The sequence below is a fragment of the Pinus tabuliformis genome, chromosome 9 (genome assembly GCF_031772625.1).
Source record: "Pinus tabuliformis cultivar Carrire ecotype Pingquan chromosome 9, CPIR1, whole genome shotgun sequence".
Taxonomy (NCBI): domain Eukaryota; kingdom Viridiplantae; phylum Streptophyta; class Pinopsida; order Pinales; family Pinaceae; genus Pinus; species Pinus tabuliformis.
In genome coordinates this window covers 1,670,004,435-1,670,024,838 of record NC_142307.1, presented here as the reverse complement: position 1 = coordinate 1,670,024,838, position 20,404 = coordinate 1,670,004,435, and the positions used below count along the sequence as shown (strand labels likewise).

The 20,404-nt window shown below is 40.0% G+C and overlaps 1 protein-coding gene and 1 pseudogene across 1 annotated transcript; both read left to right on the top strand.

Annotated features, from left to right (window-relative positions):
* Window positions 1-8,535: 8,535 nt before the first annotated feature.
* On the top strand, window positions 8,536-9,967 carry LOC149155300 (E3 ubiquitin-protein ligase PUB22 pseudogene; annotated as a pseudogene).
* Window positions 9,968-12,915: 2,948 nt separating this feature from the next.
* On the top strand, window positions 12,916-20,139 carry LOC149155299 (G-type lectin S-receptor-like serine/threonine-protein kinase At5g35370). Its single transcript, XM_089444384.1, has 3 exons — window positions 12,916-12,929; window positions 15,428-16,941; window positions 20,054-20,139. Exons 1-3 carry the CDS (start codon window positions 12,916-12,918, stop codon window positions 20,137-20,139), a joined length of 1,614 nt encoding a protein of 537 aa, XP_089300510.1.
* Window positions 20,140-20,404: the final 265 nt, after the last annotated feature.

Sequence of the window (20,404 nt, the reverse complement as noted above, 5' to 3'; positions counted from 1 at the left end):
ATCTCCCTCGGCTGGGGGGTCCGGGGGCCAGTGGTCCCCCGGCGGGGGTTTCGAGGGCAGCACCCCCGAAGCTCAAAACAGATGTAAAATTGCGTTGTAAAAGTATAGTAATTTCTAGTCAATCTGGGTCGTTCATTAGGCGGATGATCTAACACTAGAATTTATGTTTAGTTTAGGGTTTTTTGCCCTAGAAGACAACCTCTCTCTTTGTATGAGGGTATTGTATTGAGGTTATTGAATATATGTATATTCTCAGAGCGAGAAACAGATAGGTGAGACTATGAGATAAAACAATGGATGTTACAGTGGATCTATTGTAGGTTGTGTCTCTTCATTTTGCTGGATAATAGAAAGGAAGGACTGGCTATTTGAGGTGGAAGTAGCCCAAACTGGGTGAACCACGTATATTTGTGTCTCTCTTGTTTTATGTGTTTGTGATTTTCGGCATATTATATGCCTTGCATTTCTCTGTAATATATAATATTTTTCTAACACTTTGAAGGCTAGTCCAAGACCCCACCGGCCAATCCTATTGTAGTGAAAAAGGTGTTGCGCTAGCAAGGGAGGCCTCGCCGTGGGGAAGGGCATCACATCAATGCGGTTCGCCTAGCTTCCAGTCAGAGCTAATCTTCTCAAAACTCGGCAAGCCTTGAACCTGAGGGAAATGTAGGGCTCCCTCCTGCTCGTTCTCTAGGTTGTATCGTGGATCCATCAAGCATGAATTCCATAGAAGACAGCTTCGAAACATCCAAATTAATATGGATATTCTTTGAGACCAAAGGTATGACGACTGCAATGAGCTAATTTCTTATACGAATGATATATAATTCCGTCAAAATGAGATATTGGAATAGTTGGATAGCCTTCACCGCAACCATCGTTGAACGAATGACCACCTTCGCAACCTCGAAGATTGGGTGGAACATATTGATTTTCATATGCATGATCATCTTGCATATGTTGTAGCTCCCCGTGTACTCTGTCCCCATCCCTCTCCTTGAGATTTTGTTGCCAGTTCTGGTGATCATTTTGTCTCCCTTTAGCGGGTATGGCTTCAAAGCTTGGCGGAAATAAAGTATGTAAAGACTTATCTATGGCATCCTCCAGCCCCCAATTCCAGTAAGTCCAAGAGGAATGAGGGAAAAAGGATGGCTGAGACATCTTTTGTAATCACTATTTTTCTAAAAATATAATGAAAGTATTTTGATTGACAAAAAGCTAATTTCATAAAGCTAAAGGTTAAACATAATTTTTTAAAGCTAATTTCAATTATATGGACACAATTTTTTATTATTTTAACATCTGGTTTTATTTTTTGCCCTAATAAATCTCTGTTAACATAAAAGATTATACCTTGACATCATATTTACAACTTTTTCAAAAAATAACACCACCAAAATCATTGGTGGACTAAAATATAGAAATAAAAAGGCCAAACCTAACTAACATAAGATGGCTTCAAAACCTAGACATCAGACTTGTAGGCAAGCTCCTTCCGTTGGCACAAAAAGGAATTGTGGCAACTCATCCAAAGCATTGAGTGCCGCACCAAAACCATGAAGCAAAAGCACGAACAACGAGCAAAGCAATATAAACCGACCATCAAAAAGCTACGAGCATCTGCTAACTCGCTTAAACATAATCCTATACATCGGAAACTAGATGTTACTCTTACCAATTTAGCTTATATCATTAGGAAAAAAGAAATTAGAATTCCGACCTGTTAAAATTGTAATTTTATGCCGCGCGGTGGTCCTTTGGAAAACCACCCGGTCTCCCCGCACCACCATTCGCTGAAGGCGGTATCCGTAGCTGAGGACCCGACACAATCAAATGCCGCCACGCGTCTCTTGTACGACGCCCAAAACCACTTTCCCCGGATGGTAAAGGTCGTTTGGTTTGCCCGAGGAGGGTGTGCGAACCACGTCGGATCAGCTGGGCGCGCGATCTCAGCCGTCAATTTTCCGAAGGTGCTGTCCGCCCACGACACATCAAATTTTGTCGTTTTTCCCGTTGACCGCCGTAGGTGATGAATTTATGGTCTTAATGCTTTTACGTAGTTTTTGGTGGCGGCCTTTAATATTGTGATGGGCATACGTCCCATACATTTAATATAGTTATGGGCACGTTTTGATATAAGTTTTTTTATATGTTTTATATATATTTTTCATACACGTTGTCATATGTTAAAAAATATAGTCTACGTGCGACAGTAGTGTGTTGTTGTTCCTTTTATATTGTGAGTGGTGGCTACGCACATATGTGCGATTTTTTTTGTAAATGCACAACAGTGCGATATAGAAATCAGAATGTAGTGTTTTCCTCTTCCCATTGAAGAACAGAGGAACACCATGATGTTTTTGTAATATCCACAGCAGTGGAAAATTTGTGAGAGCTGCAGAGTTTTTTTTGTGAATCCCTCTTTGCACAGAGGTAGAAATATGTAACAGAAAATTTGTTTTAATGGAAATGTTCTTTGTGACTGTGTAATGGTGTCTTCTGAGTTCATTTTGGTTTTAAAGAGGTTCTCTGCAAAAGATCCTGGACAGAGTAAACAAAGCATTGTCTCTGTGGTGAATATTTAATTGTTTTTGGTATTTCTCCATTAAAAATTCCCCAACAGTGGTATCAGAGCAGGCTCAGGCTCTTTAAAGAAGTTAAAGAAGCTGAAGGGAGAAGGTTTGAAGCTGCAGCAAAACTTCTCAGGCAGACAGAAGACTCAGACAACGAAGGATTCAGGTATTCTTCATAGCTATCTTGTTTGTTATTAAAGAGACAGTCAGTTTTTTTTTAAAATACACAGTCAAGGAATGGCTAGCACAAGCACTGGTATGGGTTTGTTTAACACCCAGCTCCCACAGTTTAATGGGAAGAACTATGACTACTGGTCAATAACTATGACAGCCCTGTTTGCCTCCTAAGATTTATGGGAAATAGTTGAGGAAGGTTTTGAACAACCAGCAGATGAAACTGAGTTTAATAGATTAACTCCAGCAGAGAGAGATCTGCTGAAGAGCAATAGGAAGAAAGATTCAAAAGCCCGTATGTTGTTGTATCTAGCAATAGACCAGAGTGTGTTTCCAAGGATAGCAGCAGCTAAGACATCTAATGAAGCATGGGAAACCCTTAACACAGCCTATCAAGGCATGGAGAGAGTGAAGACAGCAAAATTGCAAATGCTGAGAAAGGATTTTGAGAACTTGAACATGAAGGAGTCAGACAACATTGAATCATTCTTCACTCATGTGATTGGTGTAATCACACAAATGAGAACTCATGGAGAAACCATTGAAGATAGAAGGATTGTGGAGAAAATATTGAGGGTCTTACTCTCAAGGTTTGATGCCATAGTCACCACCATTGAAGAGACAAGGGATCTCTCAAACTATTCAGTTGATGAGCTACATGCATCACTGATAACTCATGAGCAGAGGTTGAGTAGGAATGAAAACTCATCTCTTGAGCAAGCCTTCAAGACCCAGATGTCCTTTGGAAGAGGAAGAGGTCAAGGAAGAGGAAACCGAAGAGGAAGAGGCAGAAGCCAGAACAGAGGTGGAAGGAACAGCCCATCAAATGCACAAGGAAGAGGCAGCAATCCAAATCAGAACCAAGGTCAAGGCAGCAGCCAACAAAGAGATCAATATCATGCTCAAGGACAAAGGTATGATAAATCTAATGTTCAATGCTACTATTGCAAAAAGTATGGACATTATGCTAGTGATTGTAGAAAGAAACAGCATGATATGAACAACAGACAAAATGCAAATGTTACAAGAGAAAACAGTAGTCAAGAAAATGTCTTGTGAGCTTGTAACATGGCTGAAACACATAGTGAGGACATATGGTTTTTAGACTCAGGTTGCAGCAACCATATGACAGGAAACATTGCCCTCTTCTCAGCCTTAAATCAAAACTTGAAATCAGAAGTCACACTAGGAACTGATAGTAAAGTGTCTGTTATGGGAAAAGGGGAGGTAAAAATATTTACAAAGCAAGGAGAAAGGAAAACCATAGCAGATGTCTATTATGTCCCCGGAACGAGATGTAACCTATTGCGTATTGGACAGCTTGTCCAAAAGGGTTACAATGTTTACTTTGTAAATGATGTGTGCACCATCATGGACATACCACCCAGCAAAAGATGCATTGCTGAAGTGAAGATGACAAGGAACAGGATGTTCCCTCTCCGGATCAGGGCAGACTTGAAGAACAAGAAGGAAATGGCAGCAGTCACCCAAGAGGCCTTATAAAGCGTGCCAAAGGATGAGAACTGGTTATGGCACTTGAGATTCGGGCATCTAAATTTTGGAGGTCCAAACTTATTGAGCAGAAAAGGAATGGTAAAGGGATTACCATTGATAGAGAAGCCAGACAGCCTTTGTGAAGGTTGTATATTGGGCAAACAACATAGAGAGAGTTTTCCATCAGGGAAAAGTATAAGGGCAAAGGCACCCTTAGAGATTATCCACTCGGATTTGTGTGGACCGATGCAAGCTCCATCATTAGCAGGCAGCCTATATTTCTTAACATTCATTGATGACTTTACAAGAAAAACTTGGGCATATTTCCTTAAAAACAAAAGTGAAGTGTTTGTGAAATTCCAAAATTTCAAAGCACTTGTGGAGAACCAAAGTGGGCTGCATATAAAAGTTTTGAGAACTGATAGAGGAGGTGAGTATATCTCAAATGAATTCCTAAAGTTTTGTAGAGAAAATGGAATACATAAACAGTTTACAGCCAGGTACACCCCACAGCAAAATGGAGTTGCTGAAAGGAAGAACAGGACCATCATGGATATGGCGAGGAGCATGCTAAAGGCAAAGCATTTGCCAAATGAGTATTGGGCTGAAGCTATACATTGTGCAGTTTATATTTTGAACAGGTGTCCTACAAAGGCAGTCATGAACAAAGTGCCAGAAGAGGCATGGAGTGGGAGAAAGCAAGTAGCCACCCACATGAGAGTTTTTGGGTGTGTGGCCTATGCACACATTCCGGATCAGCTAAGGAGGAAGTTGGACAGCAAAGGGGAGAAGTGTATCCTTGTTGGATACAGTGATGAATCCAAAGCCTACAGGTTGTATATCCCATCTACCAAGAAATTTTTTGTAAGCAGGGATGTTCAATTCATTGAGGAAGAAGCTTGGGATGGAAGCATAGAGAAAACAGTGAACATTAAAAACTGTTTGCCTCATGATGAAGATGAAGAGGAGGTGGCTGAAATAAATCCCCAAACAGCAGCACCAACACAAGAACAGCAAGGTACACCATTGAGGATCAATGAGAGTGCTTCTCCAAGCACACCACAAGGAGGAAATTCAAGTGCATCTTCAAGCACGTGCACACCAAGTGAAAGAGGTAAGAAATTTAGAAATCTAAGTGACATTTATGAAGAAGGAATGAATTCCTTATTTGCCTTGTTTTGTCATGTTGATGATCCTATTCATTTCGAGGATGCAATTAATGATAGGAAATGGATAAAAGCTATGGATGAGGAAATGAATGCCATAGAGAGAAACAAAACATGGGATTTGGTTGAGTTACCAAAAGGCAAAGAAGTCATTGGTGTGAAATGGGTCTACAAGACCAAGAGTAATGCTGAAGGCAAGATTGAAAGGCATAAAGCAAGGCTGGTTGTCAAAGGCTACAAGCAGCAGTATGGGAGAGATTATGAGGAGACTTTCGCCCCGGTTGCAAGAATGGAAACAGTGAGAGCAGTGTTGTCCATAGCAGCTCAAAACAAATGGAAAGTCTACCAAATGGACGTGAAGTCAGCATTCCTAAATGGAGTGTTAAAGGAAGAGGTTTATGTTGAACAGCCTCTCGGATATGAGAAGAAAGGAGAAGAGCACAAAGTGTGCAAATTGAAGAAAGCTCTTTATGGGCTGAAGCAAGCGCCAAGAGCATGGTACAGCAGAATAGATTCATATCTATTGGGTAATGAATTCGACAAGTGTGAAGGAGAACCCACAGTCTACATCAAGGAAAAGGATGGTAAAATTTTAATTGTTGTCTTGTATGTAGATGATGTTATTTTCACTGGAAATGATATTTATCTTATTGAGAATTTTAAATCAATCATAAAGGATGAATTTGAAATGACTGACATGGGTTTGTTGAGATACTTCTTAGGCATAGAAGTAGATCAAAATGAAAAAGGAATTCTTATATCTCAAGCAAGATATGTAAATCAAGTTTTGGGCAGATTTAACATGCAAGAATGCAAGGCAGCCATCACTCCCACAGTGATGGGATTAAAGCTCAGCAGAGAGGACAGCAGCAAGGATTTTGATCCTAGCTTGTATAAAAGCATTGTGGGCAGCCTTATGTATTTAACAGCAACTAGACCTGATATTATGTATGTTGTTAGTTTAATTTCCAGATTTATGGAGAGGCCAAAGGAGGCACATTGGCAGGCAGCAAAAAGATTTTTAAGGTATGTCAAAGGCACCAAAATGTTTGGAATTTTATATCATGCCTTAGAACATTCAGATTTGGTTGGATACACTGATAGCGATTGGGCTGGAAGTGTAGATGATCGGAAGAGCACTTCCGGTTATGTTTTTAATATGGGTTCAGGAGCCATTTCATGGGCTTCTAAGAAGCAGTCCATAGTAGCATTGTCTACAGCAGAGGCAGAATATGTGGCAGCGACAGCAGCAGCATGTCAGGCAGTTTGGATGAGAAGGATGTTGAGAAGCTTAGGCCAAGAGCAGGCAAAAGCGACAGTGGTCTTTTGTGACAATAGCTCAGCTATTGCTTTGTCAAAGAATTCAGTGTTTCATAAGAGAACGAAACACATTGATACAAGGTTTCACTACATCAGAGAATTAGTGAACAATGGAGAAATTGTCCTCGAACATTGCAGGACCCAGGAACAGGTTGCAGACATCTTGACAAAGCCACTGGTTCAGAAGAGTTTCGAATTTTTGAGAAAGTGTTTGGGAATGACTGAACGCGCGGCTGTTAAAATTAAAGGGGAGTGTTAAAATTGTAATTTTACGCCGCGCGGTGGTCTTTTGGAAAACCACCCGGTCTCCTCGCACCACCATTCGCTGAAGGCGGTATCCGTAGCTGAGGACCCGACACAATCAAATGTCGCCACGCGTCTCTTGTACGACGCCCAAAACCACTTTCCCCGGACGGTAAAGGTCGTTTGGTTTGCCCGAGGAGGGTGTGCGAACCACGTCGGATCAGCTGGGCGCGCGATCTCAGCCGCCAATTTTCCGAAGGTGCTGTCCGCCCACAACACATCAAATTTTGTCGTTTTTCCCGTTGACCGCCGTAGGTGATGAATTTATGGTCTTAATGCTTTTACGTAGTTTTTGGTGGCGGCCTTTAATATTGTGATAGGCATACGTCCCATACATTTAATATAGTTATGGGCACGTTTTGATATAAGTTTTTTTATATGTTTTATATATATTTTTCATACACGTCATATGTTAAAAAATATAGTCTACGTGCGACAGTAGTGTGTTGTTGTTCCTTTTGTATTGTGAGTGGTGGCTACGCACATGAGTGCGATTTTTTTTGTAAATGCACAGCAGTGCGATATAGAAATCAGAATGTAGTGTTTTCCTCTTCCCATTGAAGAACAGAGGAACACCATGATGTTTTTGTAATATCCACAGCAGTGGAAAATCTGTGAGAGCAGCAGAGTTTTTTTTGTGAATCCCTCTTTGCACAGAGGTAGAAATATGTAACAGAAAATTTGTTTTAATGGAAATGTTCTTTGTGACTGTGTAATGGTGTCTTCTGAGTTCATTTTGGTTTTAAAGAGGTTCTCTGCAAAAGATCCTGGACAGAGTAAACAGAGCATTGTCTCTGTGGTGAATATTTAATTGTTTTTGGTATTTCTCCATTAAAAATACCCAACACGACCACAGAATGGTAAAAAACAATAAGAATCCCTTTCAATTAATTTGATGTTCGGAAATAAAAAATCTGAGATCATTATTATGGCGAAGACTCTATGGGATTGACGTTTCTTTTGTCCACGGTAAGAATATATCCACTTAAAAATATACTTTCGGAGATTTCGTCCGCAACTAATAGTCATAGGCTGTACATTTGGTGGAAGGCTAGGTTAAGATTAATTAAATTATGAAAATACTAAACGGTATCCCACTATGATTGGCTATTCCCTCTTTAAATGAGTGGTTTTCCTAGAGCGGCCATAATGTAAAAGCCATGAAGATCTTCATCAATTAATTTTATTGGCGGGGATTGGGAAACTGACATCATTCTTCACGCAGTGACAAATTTTATACAAGTGCCTTATGAGCTGGATCAGAAGATTCAAAGCCGCTATTGCGACCGACAAAATTTCGACGGACAAAACTCGATTGTAGAACGACCTTGCAGAGAATGCAATTGCGTTGACATTGAGAATAGCCACACGAGTCGCCAGACTCTCCAGGGTTGTGAATGCGTTGATTTAGAACCCAACCACGCGTTATAGAGATAAGTCAACTATTTAGTTTGCGGACACCACCTATATGTTCACACATCGTTAGCTTCAGTAATATTCTAACCTCTGAGTGCCTGCATTATTGGTACTGAGCATGTCTTCTGTGATTCTTGGCATGAATTCAGCGCAAGATTGTTTGGAGGTGGAGGTGCCTTCATACTTTAGATGCCCCATATCGATGGGTCTGATGAGAGATCCGGTAACTGTTTGCACAGGCATGACCTATGATCGAGAAAGCATAGAGCACTGGATTTTTTCATGCAAGAAGAATATATGTCCTGTCACCATGCAGCCGCTGCAGAATTTCGACTTAACACCCAATCACATGCTGCGTCGCCTCATTAAAGGATGGTGCGTTGCCAACAGCTCGAATGGCGTAGAGGAAATCCCCTCGCCCAGGCCACCTGTCGACTCCAATGAAGTGTCCAAGTTACTTCAAGCCGCACTCAAATCTCCATCGTTTGAGGGCATTAATGCACTGAAGAAATTACGGTGCTTTGCGCAGGAGAGTCACACAAACAGACGGTGCATCGCTGGGTTTGCTGCAAGTCATGTTCTGGTCTCTCTTATCAACTCCTCTTGCTGTGAAGAGATTGACAATGAAAAGTTCAGGACTTGTGAAGAGACTTTGGGAATTTTGCATCTGCTTCCTATGACCCAGGAAACGGCCAAGTCGCTGACAGAGGCAACGTGCATTAGGTCGATGGCCTTGATCTTGCATAAAGGAACTAAAGAAGGTAGACTTCACGCGGCCATTTTATTGCAGAAGGTTTCAACTTGGGTATCTGATTGGGAATTTATTGCCAGGGAAAGGATTGATATTTTCCGAGGGCTCTTGGAAATGATAACCCTTGAAGTTTGCCATCAGGCGACCATGGCGGCCTTGTCTGTTCTTATAGCAATTTGCAAAAAATCCAGAAAGATCAGATTAATGGCAATCGAGGCAGGCGCTGTATTTTATCTGATCGAATTACTTCCAGAGGCAGAGAGTTCCAAGTGTGAAAAGATGTTAGATTTGTTGGACATGCTCGTGGACTATGCAGAAGGAAGGGCTGCCATGGCTGATCACGCCATGGCTATTGCTGTAGTCTCAAAGAAGATTTTTAGGATTTCAGCAATTGCCACTAAGAAAGCAGTGCGAATACTTTGGTCACTGTGTATATATTCTTCATATGCTTCTATTCTTCCGGAGATGCTTCAGTGTGGAGCTGTGTCTAAACTATGTATGCTTCAACAAGCCAGTTGCGCTGACAAAACCAAGCAGAGAGCCTACGAGGTACTGAAATTGCATGAAAATACTTTCAAAGTCTCGCCTTGTACGCCCTACCTAGTGAGAAATTATTATACACGCTAATGAAATTTGTATTCAGTAAAATCACATGTAGAAAAATTGTTTGGATGTATTAATTACTCCGAGGCATCATACAGTTTTTATGTTGTTTACATGTAAATAAGTACAGTGTAAATTTGGGAAAGAATTAGCAAGAATGTGAGAGATTAAAATCCTTATAGATGTTCCATCTAAGAGGAGATTAAAATCCTTATAGATGTTCCATCTAAGAGGATTTGTGTCTAATAATTTTTCAATTCTCCATTAATTCGAGCATATATGATATTATTGAGAGATATTTGTGTTTCACTGCAATACCAGTGAGATTTTCCTACTTATCCATAAAAATTGTATAGTTCGAGAAGAATAGACCTGCTGAGAGTAGGGATGCTTCCTAAGTGGATTATTAAAGAGGATTTTAATAATCAGGGAGTAAAAAATTTAAAACAAAAAGGTAATTGAGAATTTAGAAGAAAATGATAAAAGATAAAGAATGAGAAAATTAAGATATAAAAAAATTAAAAGCTAAAGTCATTAAGGTGATTGAGTTTTCTATTAAATAAGGTGACTGAGATCTCTTAAGAGTTGTTAGCACGGATTGTTCTGGTATGTCACCACTTTCTATTTTCTTGACAGAGAAGTATTATTTTTGAGGTATTAATATGAGAACTTCACTACTAGCTAAAGATATTCTGCTCAACTGATATTCTGCTCAACTGGTTTGAATAATCTTCAAAAGATATTCTGCTCAACTGATATTCTGCTCAACTGGTTTGAATAATCTTCAAGTGAGGGAGTATATGAATTGATGTTTTAATATCAAAATGATATTTTAGTAGCATAGCAGAATGATTAGTTTTAGAATGAAAAATAAGGATGATGTAAAAATATTTTTTTCATTCAACAACAAAGTTTAGATGACATTTTCCCCAAAATTGCATATAATAGTATTATTGATCAACATCAAGCTAAGCCATAGAACATTGTAATGGATAAAGCAACTATTGTAACCCAAAAAATAGAAGATTTTGGTATTGCAAATATAATTGAAAATACTATGAAGAGCATGTTCAAGGAAAATAAGATATACAAGATATGAAGAGTGCAATTGTTTTAAACGCTATAGAGAATTTTGTTGAGGAAAGTGCAGGAAAAGGTTGTGACATTGTAGTAGATGCAACTCATGAACATGGTGAAGAAAGTGAAGTCTACCATGTAAATACTCATGTGAGTTCACATTGATGAAATTGAAGTTTAAAATGAAATTAAAAGTGTATTAACAACAAATAAATATGAGAGAAATCTAAGAAAACAAATAAATATGAGAGAAATCTCGCAATGGAAATTGTTGAACACATGAATGAGACTATAGTGGTTGTTGAATTAGATTGTGATGTTGAAGAAGTATTTATGAAAGAGTGGCTTTGTGTGCCAAGTGTGATGGAGATTAAACTTGGTATGTAAAAATTGTCAAAAAATAATAAAAAAATAAAAGAAACCATCACAATTGTTGAATCTTTTGTGATAATAAAAAAAATGAAAGAAAACAAAAATATCAAATTTTTTTGAAAAATAAAAATTAGATCAACAGCTAATATAGTGTTAAAAAAAAAAAACTTATATGATATAGAACTAAAAACAACCTGCACTAACAAGTAGAATTAAAGCAACATTTCTTAATTAATGTTAGCTGAAACATAGATTCATATGTCCTAGCAATCTTAATTAAAGGGAGAGGGTTAAAATATGTCAGTTATATCTAAGTGTAGTTTACATATAAATGGATACAGTCTAAATTAAAGGAAACGCATGTGCCAGATAAAATTGTCTTACTGCTATTAGCACTCTGAAATCTTCTGTGAAGCTTTGTCTTTATAGTCAAACAATTCGATTTCACTTTTGTTCGTGATTTGTTCCTATACCCATTTAAAAAATATCATATAAATTCCCCGTCTGTATCGAAGCATATGAGATCTAGACAGATACGATACATGCACTTTTCTTGTTCTGAGAGTATTATTAGCAGAAAGATTTCGTGGTTGTGTTGCCATTTCCACCCCCAACAGATTTCGTGCCAGAACTTTAAATGTCTGAAGTACAATGTTTGTATGTTTTTTATTTCTGGCTTACTGTCAGTAAATGGGATTTCCGATGTAACAGGCTCACTGTCTTTACCACATACCTAACACAGAAATATTTAATCATCTCTAATCTAAAACCAATATGACCGGATTTTTTGACATATCGATGGCTGGACTCAATGTATGTTCAAGGAAAATAAGATATACAGGATATGAAGAGTGAAATTGTCTTAAACACTATAGAGAATTTTGTTGAGAAAAGTGCAGAAAAGAGTTGTGACATTGTAAGAGATACAACTCGAAGAAGGTGAAGTCCACTATGAAAATACTCATGTGAATGATTTTCATAAATAATATCTATGGCTGGACTCATATCGTTTCTATTTTCGTTAACGTTATTGATTTTCATAAATAATTTCACTTCCCACAAAATATGGAAAAATATTACATGTATAGATTACATGTTCTTGAGGATAAAGTCGCGGGCCACTAAACTACATAGATTGTGATGTCTTACTTGATAATTATTGGTAAAAGTAGAAATATGAGCAGGGCCCGTGTTTGCACGTTTCTAACATCAATGCATTCTTTGATGTTCTTAAAAATTGCAATGTGGCTATGATGTTGTGAGCGATTAGTATGTGGTGGCACATTTGTAATGGAAATCCATTTAAAAGTTCGAGAAAAATTAGTTGCAATTAGATAATTGTGTTATAAAATTACATGGACAGAAAAAATAAATTATATTAGTGTTAAAGTAAATTTTAATGTAAAATTATATTATAAAAAAAAATTATATTAATCTATGTTTGGGATAATTACGTCTGTCTGTCATTTCACCGACTCACCGCCCTCACTGTCGAACACCGCCTCACCGTTTCAACCGCTTTAACCTTTTCAGCTGCGAAGGGGCATCACCGCCCTGACTCTTTCAACTTGAAAGGGCAATTAACCGACTTATTTTGTGTATAAATATAGATGACTCTTTCCACTTGAAAGGACAATTAACCTACTTATTTTGTGTATAAATATAGATGAGGCGTAGAAGGTATGCACAGTCAGAGTTGTAAAGCAGCTTTAGTTGCTTTTGTTAGCAATTGTACCTTCGTGTCCTCTATGTCTTTCATCTCATATCAAAACGTTGTATGCACTGTCTTTCCTTTGGTATCATAGCTTTAAAAAAAAGGACGTATGGTCTTCCCTCTTAGATTAAAAAATAAGACCTTTAATAATCTTTTGATCAACCTGTATCAAACTTTTGAATAAATGTTTCAAACACTTCAAACTTAAAACCTCCAGCGGCGGCTACAAGTACGACTCTTTTAAAGACTTTTCAAACCTCTACGCTGGCTCTCAACGGTTGCGCTCTGTCACTACTTACGATGGTGTGGAAGCGGCTGTAGATGCTACTCACACCGGCTAGGGCTGCGGCCTTCTGCTTCTTATTTGGACGACTCCTAGGTCAGCGACAGTGGCAACGGTTGGGGTTTCTCATAGTGGCATTAACTACCCCGTTCTTCTAGCTCTGGCATGTTGGGATTCTGCACAACTGACAGGTTTAAAAACGCTCAGCGAACTCTCCTTACGCTGTTTTTGGGCCAAATGAGCTCGGTTACTGCGACTTCTTCCTCGGACCAAACATCAACCAGCTTATCGCTGGGCTTCAATAAAATAAAAAATACGCTGTAGCGATATAGTGTTGGTGTACATGCACTTAGACTAGCTGTGTTGGTGTACATGCACCTAGATTAGCTCCAGTGAACTTATTGCTTGCATGTGGCACATGTACACATTAACATAAGATAAAGCACACTTAGCTTTAGTTAGCTTTAGTTATTGCATGTACAACTAAGCTTAACTTAGTTGCTTTTATGTATTTATTCTAAAACTAATATTGTAGAATAAAATTTCATTCTTTCCTCAATTCTTGCGCGCTTCCTTCCTTCTCTTGCAAGCTTGTTTATTGTTTTGCACATCTAGATCTGTGTATCTCAAAAATCTCACATGGTATCAGAGCACAGGGATTTGTAATCAGTGCACAAGCAATTTTATTTGCAGGTTCAGAAGATTGAAGCAACAACAAAGAATGGAGTCTAAATTGGAGTTTCCACAATCGGCAATTCTCACTCCATATAATTATTTCAAATGGAAGCCAAAGATTCAACTTCATCTCAGAAGTATAGGCTTATTTCGAATAACCATGGAAACGGAAGTTGAACCAACATCGGCAATGGAGAAAACAAGATATTTCAATCGCATGGACGAGGCCTTCGGCATCCTATGTTTATCTATTTCTTCGGAACTGCTATTTCATGTTGAATCATGTTCAACTCCAAATGAATTATGGAAAAAATTGGAAGGATTGTTTGGAAAACAGGATGAAATGCAAGGTCACATTCTCGAAAATGAGTTAAATTCATTAGATCCGAGAAACTTTGAGAACATTCAAGATTTTTTCACAAGGTATAAAGCCTTGTTGGTTCAGCTGAAAGGATGCGGGATCGACAAATCCAAGCAAGAAAATCAGTTGATTCTTTCCATTTTATCAAAACTTGGTCCAGAGTATGCAGTATTTGTCTCTACATTCCACACAGTCAGATCTGCAACTGGTGCAGATTGAAAGATGCCCTCACTGGATTCTTTTATTCAATCTTTGATGCATGAGCAAGATAAGCTCATCAAAATGGGCACACTTAAAAATTCCAAAGCGCATGCACTTACTGTGCATGAAAAAGGAAAGGCAAATTCCAAAGACCATCAGAAAGGAAAAGAGAAGAAGGATCCTGATCCAAGAAAGGGAGGACATCCCAAACCCCCTGATGGATCATCTGGCTCAAAGGAAACGAAAGGAATGAAAGGGAAATCAATGTGCAATTATTGCCACCGTGGTTTTCATCCTAAATCTGCATGCATGAAGAAGACTATAGATCTTATGGCGCAGACACTCCAGCAACACAATCTTGGAGACCACATTCCTGAGAATGCTAAGAAGAAGTTTGGAGAAAAAGCACCAGATCCAAGAGGTAACGGGCATGCTTTGATTGCTCTTCATTCTGTACCACAAGAAAGGATCATCGATTCAGGAGCTTCACATCATATGGCTTCTTCAAAGGAATCGTTTTCTTCTCTACATGCATACTCAGGTCCTCCCATTCTCATGGGGGATAATTCTGCAGTTGCAGCAACTGGACAAGGAAGAGTGCAATTCGAAGATGGAAGTTTTGAAAATGTCTTGCATATTCCAAGGCTTTCTGTGAATCTTCTCTCAGTGTAACAAATGACACACACAGGCAGCGGAAGGAAAGTGGAATTTACCCCAGATTCCGTGAGCATTTATGACATGCAAACCAATTTGAAGATTGCGTCTTGCAAGGTAAATGATCAATCTCGTCTGTATACATTTTCTGATTTTGTTCCTCAATCAGATTCTATTTTGCTACTTACACATGCAAATGAAGAAAGTAGGATTTGGCACGAGAGATTTGGGCACTTGAATTTCAGATATATGCAACAGCTTAGTAAGCAAGTATCTCAAAAATCTTACAGTAACTCTGACGGGGCGCTGACTCGGGCCGTCATTCGGTCTAATGGACAATTTGAGATCTTGACCTTGGTTGACAGAAGGTGGGCGTCGACCTTACGGGCCGTGAAGAATGCCTGTTCGTTGCCCAAGGCATGTGGCCCGCTGGGGGTTTGCTCAAGGCTTACGCCCAAAAGGGGGTTCCAGTGCTCGTGCCCGGCCAGTCTGCGGTTCGTCAATCAAACGAACCCCTCTGAGGGTTGCACCACCCGATGGAAGACACAGGGCTGCAATTCTAATTACAAGGATCTGTTGGCGAAAAGCTCTGTCCAATTTCTCAGCATGGGGCGTGGCGTGGAGTATTTCGCCTCTCAGTTTCAGAAACCGATCCGGAGCTCTATAAGTCTCAGAGACTGCCGGCAGCTTTGCTTGACAAAGTGTTCTTGCACCGGTTTTTCTTTCAAAAAGAATTCCGGTTCCTGTTTTGTGCACGAAACGCTGGGGACTCTGGGAATCGATTACACGCAGGATTCAGTTTTCTTGAAAGTGACCCGCACAGAGAATCCGGCGTTGCCAATTGTGCTCGGAACAGTTGGGGCCGTTTTTCTCGCCGCTCTATTGATTAGTATCGGCTGGCTCTGGTGTCGGAAGCGTGGCCACCAATTCCTTTCTCCGTTCCCGCAACCATCCGACGTGGAAGACGAGCACGTCCTGCGAACCTTCCGCGGTCTCCCGACACGGTTCTCCTACAAGGATCTCCAGACCGCCACGGACAACTTCGCGCACCAGATCGGCTCCGGCGCCTACGCGATCGTCTACGAGGGCACGTTGCCCGACGCCACGAAAGTGGCGGTCAAGAAGCTCCGCTGCACAACCGACGCGAAGCTGAGGCATGAATTCATTATGGAGATCGCCACAATCGGCAGCATACACCACGCGAACCTCGTAAAGCTCCTGGGCTTTTGCGTCGAGGGCCCACACCGGCTCCTGGTCTACGAGTTCATGAACCGTGGCTCGCTGGACCGGTCTCTCTTCGGCTCGGTGGGGCTCCCGGTGCTCGAGTGGGAAGAGCGCTACGCTATCGCGCTGGGCACCGCGAAGGCTCTGGCCTATCTCCACGAGGACTGCAACGAGAAGATCATACACTGCGACATCAAGCCCGAGAATATTCTCCTCAACGACGAATCGCAGACCAAGGTCTCCGATTTTGGGCTCGCGAAGCTCATGAGCCGAGAGCAATCGCAGGCCGTGGTGAGCAACATGAGAGGCACCCGTGGTTACATGGCGCCAGAGTGGCTAACCCATGCGCCCATTTCACACAAAATCGATGTCTACAGCTACGGCATGGTGCTACTCGAGATCGTCGCCGGCCGGAAAAACTTTTCACCGCCGGATTCATGTTCAAACACGGACCCTATTTCCGACCTCAGCTTTAGTCTCAATTACTTCCCGGCTTATGCACTGCAGCTCTGCCAAATGGGAGGGCCCTTTACTGTGCTTGCGGACCCCAGACTGGAAGGGGGGGTTTTCTTCCCACTGGGTTTTCCCTCTTTCCTCCTTTTTATGCATTGTATATGGGTACCTAAAATGGCCGTGTTGCCGGGACTCATTCATTTTGCATCACACTCACCTAAGTTATGCTTAAGGGGGGGTGTTGGTGTACATGCACTTAGACTAGCTGTGTTGGTGTACATGCACTTAGACTAGCTGTGTTGGTGTACATGCACCTAGATTAGCTCCAGTTAACTTATTGCTTGCATGTGGCACATGTACACATTAACATAAGATAAAGCACACTTAGCTTTAGTTAGCTTTAGTTATTTCATGTACAACTAAGCTTAACTTAGTTGCTTTTATGTATTTATTCTAAAACTAATATTGTAGAATAAAATTTCATTCTTTTCTCAATTCTTGCTCGCTTCCTTCCTTCTCTTGCAAGCTTGTTTATTGTTTTGCAGATCTAGATCTGTGTATCTCAAAAATCTCACATATAGGCTCTTAGCAGTCTTTATCAACGAACAAGGGAATTACATCACTCTTACAGGTGTCTGGCAGCTATGCCTGATGGATAGCGGCTCCCTGGAAGTTAATAAAAAATCATTCTTGCAGATAGCGACAAATAAGATGAGAGATGATGCGACTGTCTTTAAAATGGTGCTTGATTTAACTCTTCAAATTTTCTTGGCTGAACTGTTAAGAATTTTACGAGGGGGAAGGGGAGAAGCTCCCTCAACAAATTAGAGTTGCCGCAAGAAAATTGCAACGGGACATAAACTTAAAAAACACAGAAAATTACTCAGGGTAAAACAAAGTGGTTGCGGTAAAACTAGAGGTGAAATTTTAAAGCCATATTGCAACAAACCAAATTTGAGTTTATGATATCAAAACATAAAAAAAAAAATATTTGCATGATAAGTGGAGGTGGCAGTTCCAAGTCAACCAAAAATTCTTATTGCTATTTATCCTTTACCATGGGTTGCCGAGTAACACACATAAACCGAGAAACCACTCCCAATATTTGCTCCATGATTTTCCCCTCTCTACCTCACATTCACCACAGGTTGCCGAGTAACACACATAAACAAAATACATTCACCACGGGTTGCCGAGTAACACACATAAACTGAGTAACCGCTCCCAATATTTGCTCCATGATTTTCTCCTCTCTACCTATCAGACTTACACGCTCGACTCTCTCTTGACTCAATCCACTATACAAAAAACGCAGTATGGGCGAAATGATTTTATAAACTTGGAGAGGTTGCGGATTGCAAGTAGTACTTGTAGAGTGAATGCTTTCCCATACATATTTACCTACTTTGTATCAAATACCCTTTTGACTTTAATTATCCGAGGTGTGTTGCAAAATCAAGAACTCGTACTCCTTCTCAGAACTTTGTCCTTCAGCCTGCAAACAAATCCGCAACCTGCAAAAATCCATCTAACAAGTATGGTTGTTGTTAGTGTGTTTAACGCGGTGGTTGGGATTAATTTTCCAACGCACCCCCTTAATCACAATCGCCGCTATTGACAATTCCCAAACAATCTCTAAGATTAGAAGAAAAATCACATGGCAATGGCTTTGTGAAAATATCAACGAACTGTTCCTGTGACCTGTAGTGCTGCAACACAATATCACCATTGTTAATTAACTCTCTAATAAATTGATATTTAGCATCAATGTGCTTGGTCCTCTTGTGAAAGACTGAGTTCTTTGATAGTGCAATTGCGGAAGAGTTGTCGTAGAAAATAATTGTTGTTCCCTTTTGGTCGTGGCATAGATCCCTCAACATCCTTCTCATTCAAACTACTTGACACGTTGCGGTTGTTGTGGCGACATATTCAGATTCTACTCTTCACAATGACACCATCAACTACTTCTTGGAGACCCATGAAATGGCTCCAGAACCCAAATGAAAAACATATCCTGATGTGCTCTTTCTGTCATCGACACTTCCTGCCCAGTCACTTTCGTTGTAACCAACCAGCCTAAAACCATTTGTAGCAGTGTATAAAATACCATACGGTTTTGTCCCATTGACATGCCTTAGAATCCCTTTCGGTGCTTGCCAATGCATCTCCTTGGGTGTCTCCATGAACCTCGACACCAAAATCACTACATACATTATATCCAACCTAGTGGCGGTCAAATAAATCAAGTTTCCCACCATACTTGTATGCAATGTCAGATGATATTGTTGATGTAATCTTTTCTCAACTTCAACCCCATGACAATTCGAGTTGGTGTGGGATTCTGCATTTGAAACCTCTCCACAATGTCTTCTACATACTTTGCTTGGGAAATAAAAATACCATTTTATGTTTGCTTCGCTTCTATGCCCAAAAAATATCTTAACAACCCCAAGTCAGTCATTTCAAACTTACTTTTCATGACTTCTTTGAAATCAACGATGAGGAAATCATCACTCTCTGTAATAATCAAATCATATACATATAAAAAAACAATATTAAGCTTACCATAACTCTCTTTGATTCAGAAAGTAAGCTCACTGTCACATTTGTCGAAGCCATTATCCAACAAGTAAGCATTCATCCTACTATACCATGCACGTGTTGCTTGCTTCAGCCCATAAAGAGCTTTCCTCAACCTATACACCTTGTCTTTTAGGCCTTCTACCTCATAACCAGGTGGTTGCGAAACATATACTTCCTCTTTCAGCGCTCCATTCAAGAACGTTGATTTTATGTCCATTTGAGACACTTTCCATCTATGTTGCATTGCAATCGACATGGTTGTATGCATTGTCTCAATCCTTGTGACTGGCAAAAATGTCTCCTCATAATTTCTTCATGTTTCTTCTTGTATCCTTTGACATCAACCCTCGTTTTCTACCTTTCAATCTTGCCCTCAACATTTCTCTTGGTCTTATAGACCCAATTCACTCCAACGACTTATTTTCCTTGCGGAAGGTTCACTAACTCCCATGTGTCATTCTTTTCTATTGCTTCTATTTCTTCACCTATTGTTGCAGCCCATTTTTATTCTTTGACTGCATATTCAAAATGGATTGGGTAAAATATATGATGAAATAATGCAAATAAGGAATTCAGACCAGCGCTACTATCAACTTCATCTTTCTCATAAATTTCATTTAAATTTTTGAATTTCGGTCTTCTTGTGCTTGTGGAAGATGGGCTTGACATGTCACTTGAATTTGTGCTTGAAGTAGATGACAATGTGGATATTTATGGTGTACTTGGAGAAGCACTCGCTTGATTGCACAACGTTGTCATATTATTTGTTGATGGTGTTACTTGTTGCCTGCTTTGTTGTGCTTGAATAGGAGTATAGGGAGTCACTATTGAGGAATTTCTTGCTGTTGTCAATTCCTCTTTCTCCTCATGTGGTATATATACTTTGATGTTGACCGTCTTCTCTAAACTTCCATCGCTTGCTTCATCTTCTATGAACTCCACATATCTGTTGATTATGACCTTCTTGGTTGATGGATTGTAGAGCTTGTATGCCTTGGATTCATCAC